Genomic DNA, 9,166 nt, shown 5'->3' with positions numbered 1-9,166 from the left:
GTACCTCGGCGCCGCCCCGCAGCCGGTACGGAGTCGACGCAAGGGGCTAAGGGGAGCAGACCGCCGCCGACCATGAGGACACCACAATTAGTGGTGCGGCTCGGCGCCGGCACAGGGGGGCACGCCACAGGGTTGGCAGGCCGCCTGCACCATCCTCGCCGGGGGGAGGCGAGGACGAGAGCACAACCCAATCATGGGTGGTGACTCGCCGGCAACCATGACGACACCACAATTAGTGGTGCGGCTTGGCGCCGGCACGGGGGGCACGACACCGGCGACGACGAGAGCGACCGGAGTGACGCGCCGGGGCCAGTTGAGAGGATGCCACAGCCGTCGATCGACGGCTGGCACAGCGAGGCGTAGGATGCGAGTAGGGAGGCGACGACAGAGCTACCCCCCCAAACGACTCGGCACCGAACCGTCGGTGACTCCGCCAGGCCCGGCAGCAACAGATCTCCAAGGACGACAACGATCACCGCACACAGGAATGCGGGCACGGAGAACGCAAATACTCGTATTATAGGCCCGAGGGCCGAATTAAACTACGCCCGGAGGCAGAAAACAAAACAACAGGCCCGCAGGCCGACCGGGAACGCCGCGAACGCCCTAGGACTCTCCCTCCGGGCGTAGTTTAATTCGGCCCTCGGGCCTATAATACGAGTATTTGCGTTCTCCGTGCCCGCATTCCTGTGTGCGGTGATCGTTACCAACACCACACGGGAGGCCGAGGGGCGATGGCGACACGGGGGCGGGCACGTGGCCGCCCAGCAGGTCGCTATCACCCTGACCTACCTTTCCCCTTCCCCTTCCCACCTGCGCCGTCGGCGCGACGCTGGTGGCCTACATGCACGCCAGTCAGCAACAAGAGCACTGAAAAAGGGGGGGGGTCCTACGTCAATGCGGCAGAGAACCGCCAGCATCTCCGCCTGCCCCCGCAGGATCGCGGCGTTCACCTCCCCAGCAGGAACCTGCAGGGAGGCGGCCACGCGAACCTCCACGGGGAGGGCACGCGCAGCAGCCACGACCTGCGAGCGCAGGGCGGTCGCGACGGCACCCTTGGCGACGTCGAAGTCGCGCTGTAGGGCCAGCAGCGCCGACACAGAGGCGACAACAGAGTCGGGGACCTACCGGACAGCAGCGGTCAGCAACCCGAAAAACAAACAGGGGAAACAAGGGAAGACTCACCGGAACGCACTTGTCCTTAAGACGAGTGCACCGGGTGCACTTCGTGTGCGTCGCCGGGAAGACGCACGAGAACTCCGGCTTCACCGCCAAGTACTTCGCGCACCGGAGGCAGCAGACGCGGAGCAGGGACACGTGGTCGTCGACGCCGTCGTCGTCATCGTCATCGTCATCGTCGTCGTCGGAGGCGGTGGGGGGACGGACGGCCTTCCGCTTCTGGGAGGAGCGGCGGACGGGCTCCTCCTCCTTCTCTGACTCCTCCTCCTCCTCCTCCTCCTCCGACTCCTCCACCAGAGGCGACCTCGGGGTGTCAACGGGCAACACCGGGGCAGCAGCAGCAGCCACGGCAGAGGCGCTAGGCGCGAGGGGGGCCCCGGGAGCTTCACCCAACAAGTCAGCAACGGCACGGAGACAAGGAAAAGACAGCGACTCACCCGAGGCACCGGCGAGGGGCGCGGCCACGGGAGGGACAGCAGCAACACCGGCAGAAGAACTGGCGGAAGCACCAGGAGCTGCCCGAACGTCAGCCACCGCACAAGGACACCGAAAAGCCACGAACAGAACCAAGGAACGACCTACCGGGGGGGAGACGGAAGGAGATGCGGAGGCCGGGCGAGGGCGAAACCGGCGCAGGCAACTCTGCACTGCGGGAGGGTGAGCAGAACGCGACCCAGCCAGAGGGAGCTCCAGGAGGTCAGAAAAACATGGGGAAACGAGAGAAAAACAAGGAAACTCACTCTTCACGGCACCGAGGTCGGGGGCGGCGCGGGAGTCTGGTGCCTCGGAGGCACCAGCAGGTTCGTCATCGCCCGGGGCGATGAAAAGGCTCGGTTGAGAGCCGGTCATGGTGGCGCTAGGGGGGGGCAACGATGAGGATCCGAAAATTGAGTAAGAAGAAAAGAGTTCGGGGGGGGGCTGTTCTTAAGCCTGCTTACTCCTTTGTGGAGGACGGGTCACGTGCGGGGTCAATTGACGCCCTGCCCTTGACGCGTTGCGCCAAAACAAAGGCCAGCTGACCGCTTACGGTTTAGCGCCGCCGGCGCCAAAGGGAGCGCCAATTCTGGCTAGAAACGCCAGGCTCTTCAAAGAAGGCGGCGATTGGGGGTGGGTCAGGTGATCCATTCGGAATCAAGGCCAGAGCGGCTGCCGAGGGTAGAAGGCGGGCTTGGCGCCTAGCGCGTAGGAATGGGAGGTGTAGGGAGTCCTAGGGACCTTTAGGGTCTCAGGTCCTAGAGGGGGGGGTATTGTCACAGGTACATGGCGACTCGGGGGGTCGAGCCTGTGTCGAAGGGACGCGGTCGAGGGCACGGTTAAGGCCTGACGAGTCAGGCTACGGGTATAGAGCAGCTCGGCTCCGTTACGGCACCGAGCCATGCTACGTCCACCCGCAGCAGCCTAATCAGTCAGGCCACACCAATTAGGCTGAGACACGTAGTCACCTCCGAGTCGGAGGTGGGTCGGTTGCGGACCGCCCGTAAGCCTGCACTACATAACAATAGCTGAGCCCCCATTTTAAGGGGGCTCAGAGTTTAGTCTGTGGAATACCATATTGATTGCTACCTACCGGTCCTAGCACGCTGTCCAAATAACCCCTTACAATGAGTGATGTCATGTAATGAATCATAGAGGGTTGTAGAGATATGCTATGTGGTAATATAGGCTCAGTAACTAAGGAGCGATGACGTGTAATGAATCATAGATGGTTGTAGCAATTGTTGAGTAGTATTGCTCTTGTTGTTGGTGTGATAAGCCAAAATATGTATAGTGACTTGTAGGTTTGAGGAGGAGATTTCCAAGTTTGCTCTTGAGTTTGATAGCAAACTGAGTGCAACGAATGTCAGTATGACAATAGGAGCTTCGTGCTCAACTCAATATAGTATTCTTTACAATACTGTAACGTGTTACTTGGAAAGCCTTTGTGTCTAATCCCCTGCCTCTCTGTCAAGTCAACCTTACGCAAGAAACCTCTGTGTCTTCTATCATTAGAAGTCAGCATTACAGCTAGCTTCTAAATATGGTGCAAACGTTCCATATTTCGTGAGTCTTTCCATAATAATCAGGATGGCGTCAAATACTACTCTTGTTAATGGGTCCCGAGAGGGTGGTAGCTTGACAATGAAGTCTAAAGCTATGGATTTCTATGCTCCTATTGGTACTGGAGTGGATTTTAGCTGTCCATATGGCAAGTGCCTATTGGATTTTGATTTGCTGCAAATGTCACACTCTCTTACTACCGTTTACACCTGCTTCCTCATACCTGGGAAGTAGTAGTGTCGGGTAATTCGTTCGAAGGTGCGTGTTACTCCCTGATGGCCGTGTGCTGGTAGCGAGTGTTGTTCTTGCACTAGCGGGAATCTCATTTTGCTTGGGACATACACTAATCTTTTGAATCGGATCAATCCTTGTTCATCAATGGTGAAGTCGCCTTCAGTTTTTATTAAGACTCGCTTTGCACATTCGTCTGTTGCATAAGCTTTCTTGACTCTTTCTTCCAACTCCAAGTTCTGCACAGTGGAAATCATGGCTAGCAACTCCTTGTTGTTAAGATTATAGCTTACAGCTTGTTACGGTTGTTACGGGTGCAGCCTTAGCCACCAATACTACCACTAAGCGAACAACTGTATATTACGAGGAATAGCCTCACCTTCCTTCCTTCTTCTTCTTCTTCTCTCTTTAGATTCAATCTATCTTATTATTCTCCGGACTGGCTTCTTGACCTCCGTGACCATTGTAACACTTGTATTGCATTCCTGCATCTGTCTTCTCCAATATGACTCTAGGTCTTTCCTCTTTAGGGACGATGTAGTCAGTCCTTCTGTTAAGAGCATTAGCTCTTGCGTTCTCAGAGCCCTTGTGATATGTAATCGTAAAGTTGTAGGCTGCAAGTGTCTCTGCTCGGACTTGTCTGTGGTTTAATACCTTTGTTGTGGTGAAGTATATAAGGTTCTTATAATCTGTCCATACCTGTACTGGGTAGGTTGATCCTTCAAGATATACTTGCCACTGCTCAAAAGCAACGACAATAGATATCAGCTCCTTGTCATGGATGTCATAGTTGAGCTCCACGGGTGACAGTTTTCTAAAGTAATATGCAACTGGCAGAAGCTTCTCATCCTTGTCTGGTTAACTTAGACAGTCTCCAATTGCAAAGTCAGAGGAGTCCGTTTGGAGGACAATCCTCTTTGCAGGGTCGAATGTGACTAGGATAGGTGCTTCTGTGAACTTCATCTTAAGTTCCTAAAAAGCAGCCTCTGCCTTGCTTGTCCATTCGAAGGTAAGGTCTTTCCTTGTAAGCTCTGTAAGTGGTTGAGCTACCTTGGAATATCACATAATAAACCTCTGGTAGAAGTTGGCGAAGCCTAAGGAGGCTTGTAATTCTTTGACCATGGTTGGTGTTGGCCATTCCAACACTGCTGTGACCTTTGCTTGGTCCATTTTGATGCCATGCCTTCCGACAATGTAGCCTAAGAATTCTACTTGATCCTTGTGGAATTCACATTTTTCTGGCTTGAGGAGTAACCGATGCTCCTTTAACTACTGTAATACCTTCCGAACATGACCAATATGTTCCGTTAGGTCTCCTGAGTAGACTAAGATATCGTCTAGGTAGATGATAACAAACACATCCAAGTATTCATGGAGAGCTGTATTCATGAGCCTCTGCATGGATGCTGGTGCGTTTGTTAGACCAAAGGGCATAACCAAGTATTTGAACAAGCCATACCAGGTGCGGAATGCTGTTTTCCACTCATCACCTTCCTTGATTCGAATTAGGTTATAGGCGCCTCTGAGGTCCAGCTTGGTAAATATCTTGGCTCCCTGGAACCAGTTGTGTAGTTCGTTTATCAAAGGTAAAGCATATCTATCTTTGATAGTGACATTATTTGTTCCTCGATAGTCCATGCAGAGTCTTAGCTTCTTGTCCTTCTTTGGCACAAATAGTATTGGACTTACTGCTGGTGATGTCAATGGTCGAATGAACCTTTTCGCAAGGTTCTCGTCAATGTATTCCTTCAGTACGTCCAGCTCTGCTGCTGACATCTGATATATTGGTCCGAACGGTGGACTCTTTCCTTCCATGATAGGTATCTCATGATCCCATGGTTGGTGCTTAGGAAGCGCCTCTTGGATAGGGCTTTCCCGGAATAACTGCTTGTATGCCTTATACTCCACCAGTATACTCATCGGTGAGGGTGCCTGGGCTAGGTCACCGAGCTCTGTAGAGGTTGGACATGCCTCGTGTAGGCCCTGGGAGTTTCTCTTCCCTTCTTGCATCATGTCCATTCGTTCACATGCGCAGTGGCTCATCACAACTTTCTCTTTCTGCCAATCGATCTGGGGGTGTGTTTCTTAAGCCACAGTACACCAGGGATGCATGCATAATTGTTCATGTGTACAATATCAAACTGTATTATTTCGTTGTGTCCGAGCATGACCATTTCTAATGGGACCGTCTCGTAGGTCACCATTCCGTTGTTAGTTGAGATGGGCTCTCTATCTACAACCATTAATGGGTATGGGTCAGTCTTCAGTTGCGTCCTGAAACTGTGTGTGTTGCTACTTTCTTTGTCATAAAGTTGCCCATTGCTCCTGAGTCTATCATAGCTCGGAGGTGTTGCTGTTGTATCTTAGCAACCACATATATCTGCATGTCGCCTGTCGTGGCGCATAGCTGGTTGGTACTAGGCCTCTTCATGTCGCTCGCCAGTGGCCTACTGCCAAGGACTCCTAGTTTTTTGAATCATTTGAGGAAGAACCGTCTGAGGAAAATCCCTCATATTCACCATATTCTAATGGTCGTGAAACTGGTGTCCCTTCTCTTCTTTGTTTTGCTTCAAGGCGTAGGCGTTGGTGCACTTCCAATGTGTGTGTTTCCCTCTTCTCTCCTAGAATGGGTTCCTCAGAATGGTTACTCATTTGCAGTCCAGATTTCTGCAAGCTGTGATGCTTCGTACTCTCCCTCCTGTTCTAGTTGTTGTAATACTTGTAACAGGTTGTTTTGTCGAGTTTCATAGACCTCTTTTTTAGGGTGGTATATGTTGAAGATTCCCCAATCCGCGATAGCGTCCCGGACATTGTATTTGCAGAGTTTGTACTCTAGCCAAATCGTGGCTTCCATTTCTGTGTATTTTGCTCCACGTAGCTCCTGCTGGTGAGGGTATTTTGGTTGGCACCTCATTGTGGGAACTGCAACCTCCCAGACTTGTGTAGTGTCTTGCCAGCTCGTTGGTGTCTTGGGCACAGGAATTCCTTGATCGACTGTCTCCTGAAGCATGGCGTCCTTGAAGGTTCTCACTGTTCCTGGCAGTTGTTCCTTGAAGAGATTCTTACTTGCCGTCTTCTCAAATGCTTGTAACGGGTCTTTTTGATAGGTAGTGAGCTCCTTGTCATCATTCTTGTCTTCTCCATTTGACGAGTAGAATTCCTTGAGATCCTGAGTGGTAACACTCCAGTTCTCTTTTCCTTTTAACGTGGCACATAGCTGTCCTCGCGAGGCATCATACCCGCCCTGACCTTGCCAAGTGGCATTGAGCTGTTTGCCATACTTTCGTCCGCCGTTCCCTTTCTTTGGTTGTTTGCAATTTCGCGCCAATTGTCCAGGCTTGTTGCAGTTGAAGCAGAGCCGTTCCTTAAGCTGTTGCTCCTTATCAGGGTTGTGTAGGCGGTTGCCTTGCTTGAAGGTGGCATCGAGTTTCATAGGGTCTGGCCATCGGTTGTCTCGAGAATAATTCTCTTTCTTTCGACCTTCGTTACCTCGATACTTATAACTCTTCTTTGGGCTGTCGTAAGTTCGTCGTTCCTTCTGGAACTCATATAGCTGGTTGTTGATCCGGACTGTATGTTCGATGAGCGAGACCATGTCTTTTGGTTGATTGTAACGATGTACGGTTACGCTCGCGCTACATCCCACTGAGCCAAAAAGACTACAATATTCCGGCTCGCCCGGAATACGCGTAACACGCTATATATACTGTAACGGTCGGTCATCACCACCCGTTACAGTGATGTTCTATACGCGCGAGTTCCATACGGACATGGCTCTTTAGTCCACGACAATAGTGGCTAATATGAAAGCCGAAACTATGGATGGCTCGTCGGATATTACTCGAAGTCATAAAGGACGTGTAGTCCTGCTTTGCGTCGAAGCTGCATTTTATGTACATCCACGAGGGGAGCTGCCTATGGGTGCTACTGTAGAAGAGGCTTTAGTTCCAATGGTAAACTTCATATCCAAGGACCAGAATAAAAAGCGGGTATTCGAGCCACTTCTCAAGGCAGTGGTTATTTTGTTTGAGGATCACTGATACTCATGCTGCGCATGCAGCGTAACCAGTGCTACTCGATTGGAAAATAGCACCTTCCATCTCAACATAGGTATAACGGCTTTCGGTTTTATTTCTATTTGTATGAACTCGCGGGCTGGAATAATTTACTTGGGAAGTGTGGTGTTCACATACAATATCATCAATATTCAATTCAATGCACCCTCTAATGCGTCTACAAAAGTCTGGACCACCTCTGCATCATTCGTTGCCCAATCCTTCACGGGCACAGAGCCTGATATGGCCACCTTCTCCGCCTCTCCAATTGCCCCCCGCCAATCCATGCTCTCATAATCATCCACTTCCAGGCGAACAATCCTTCCATGCGCGCTGTCCATCCACCTCAGCAAGCCAGCCTCCTCAATAAAGGCACTCCGCGGGACATAAATAAATGGCTTATATCCATTCCCAATCACCTCACTACACGTCCCCCACCCAAGTTTTCCAAGCACAACATCACACGCCCCAATGAGATCTGGCATATACACGTCATGCGATATCTCATAGAAGAGCGGCGGGCAATGTATCGTCTGGCTGATGCACGCCCACCCCTCTGGCAACTTCGGGACCCCAGTAAGTGAATCTGAATTATGCCCACCGAAACAGTTCAGCAAGATCTTCTTACCATCGAGACACTGCAATCCCAGCCCAGCCAACGTCTCGCTCCGAGTCTGCAGCGCTTTCCTGGAATGCATTGGTGCGTCTATGATTTGCGAGCCGGAGAAGGGGAAGGGGATGTGTCCTGGTAATCGAATAATGGAATGCGCTAGTGCGTATTGCTGCGTCATCTCGTCGATCTTCAGCTGCAGCACCGCCCTGTTGGTGCATGTTGGCGCACTATCGAGGAGAGCTTGGAATATGCTGTCGAATGTGAAGTTGGTGATGAGGATTGAGTGGATTCCGACGGCGTGTGCAAGCAGACATGGTAGGGAGTGGGCGTCTGCGATGATGGCTTGGATGTTGTGCTCTTTTAGGAACTTGGTCTCTTCTGCTAGTGGGAGAGAGAGGTCGAAGTTGGCGAGAGAGTCAAGTGACTGATCCGCGTCTAGCTGGTAGGGATTTGTCTGGACGACGCTAGGGTGTAGGGCGTATGCTAGGGGTTCCGTACGTAGTGACGACGAGGTGCGAATGTAAAAGTTGTACTTCCCACCATCTGATAAAAGGGAAAGGAGGTTGAGTGTGCGGGTGAAGTGCCCAAATCCATGTGCCGCGATGTACACTGCGATTTGGAGAGGGGGCGAAACGTGTGACATTGAAGAAGAAAACGAGTTATATATCGGACAAAAAGGGTGAGGTAATTTGAAAGGGCTGTGGCCTGGGGGTATATGGTGATGAAGCTGTGTTTCTAGACAAGATGTTGGAACGGAACAGTTTGATGACAAATGCTAGGCTAACTAGAGTTAATTAGTGCGTATTAGCGCCGTGGCCCATTTATGTTGAGCGCCGTAATCTGACGGATTGCCGCGTTGTCTCCACTGTCCCCCCTTGGTGGTCCCTGATCTCCAAAGCTAGAAGTGGTGAGTGGGGCTCTTCTAAGCCGTGCCTCACGATATCACGATATCACGATATCACAAGTACGACCCTTAATTTCACCCACGACTTAAAGAGGGAGGCACGACAACCTTCCTAGTGGGGTAATTGAGCTTGTCTAATTGGCGTGT

The 9,166-nt window shown here is 51.6% G+C and overlaps 3 protein-coding genes across 3 annotated transcripts; all 3 read right to left on the bottom strand.

Moving 5' to 3' along the window:
• Positions 1–606: 606 nt before the first annotated feature.
• Positions 607–2,028, bottom strand: VC83_01848 (uncharacterized protein; the record flags this gene model as incomplete). Its single annotated transcript, XM_024465520.1, has 6 exons — positions 607–840; positions 894–1,124; positions 1,186–1,562; positions 1,617–1,694; positions 1,762–1,866; positions 1,920–2,028. 6 exons carry the CDS (start codon positions 2,026–2,028, stop codon positions 607–609), a joined length of 1,134 nt encoding a protein of 377 aa, XP_024326927.1.
• A 4,063-nt stretch (positions 2,029–6,091) lies between these two features.
• Positions 6,092–7,042, bottom strand: VC83_01847 (uncharacterized protein; the record flags this gene model as incomplete). Its single annotated transcript, XM_024465519.1, has 1 exon — positions 6,092–7,042. One exon carries the CDS (start codon positions 7,040–7,042, stop codon positions 6,092–6,094), a length of 951 nt encoding a protein of 316 aa, XP_024326930.1.
• A 559-nt stretch (positions 7,043–7,601) lies between these two features.
• VC83_01846 (uncharacterized protein) lies at positions 7,602–8,853 on the bottom strand. Its single transcript, XM_024465518.1, has one exon. It carries the CDS (start codon positions 8,756–8,758, stop codon positions 7,655–7,657), a length of 1,104 nt encoding a protein of 367 aa, XP_024326929.1. The 5' UTR covers positions 8,759–8,853; the 3' UTR covers positions 7,602–7,654.
• Positions 8,854–9,166: the final 313 nt, after the last annotated feature.

The sequence above is a fragment of the Pseudogymnoascus destructans genome (assembly GCF_001641265.1).
Source record: "Pseudogymnoascus destructans isolate 20631-21 unplaced genomic scaffold scaffold_4, whole genome shotgun sequence".
In the NCBI taxonomy this organism is placed as follows: Eukaryota; Fungi; Ascomycota; class Leotiomycetes; order Thelebolales; family Thelebolaceae; genus Pseudogymnoascus; species Pseudogymnoascus destructans.
The sequence above is the reverse complement of the archived record's forward strand: the minus strand, read 5'-3'. Positions and strand labels throughout refer to the sequence as shown.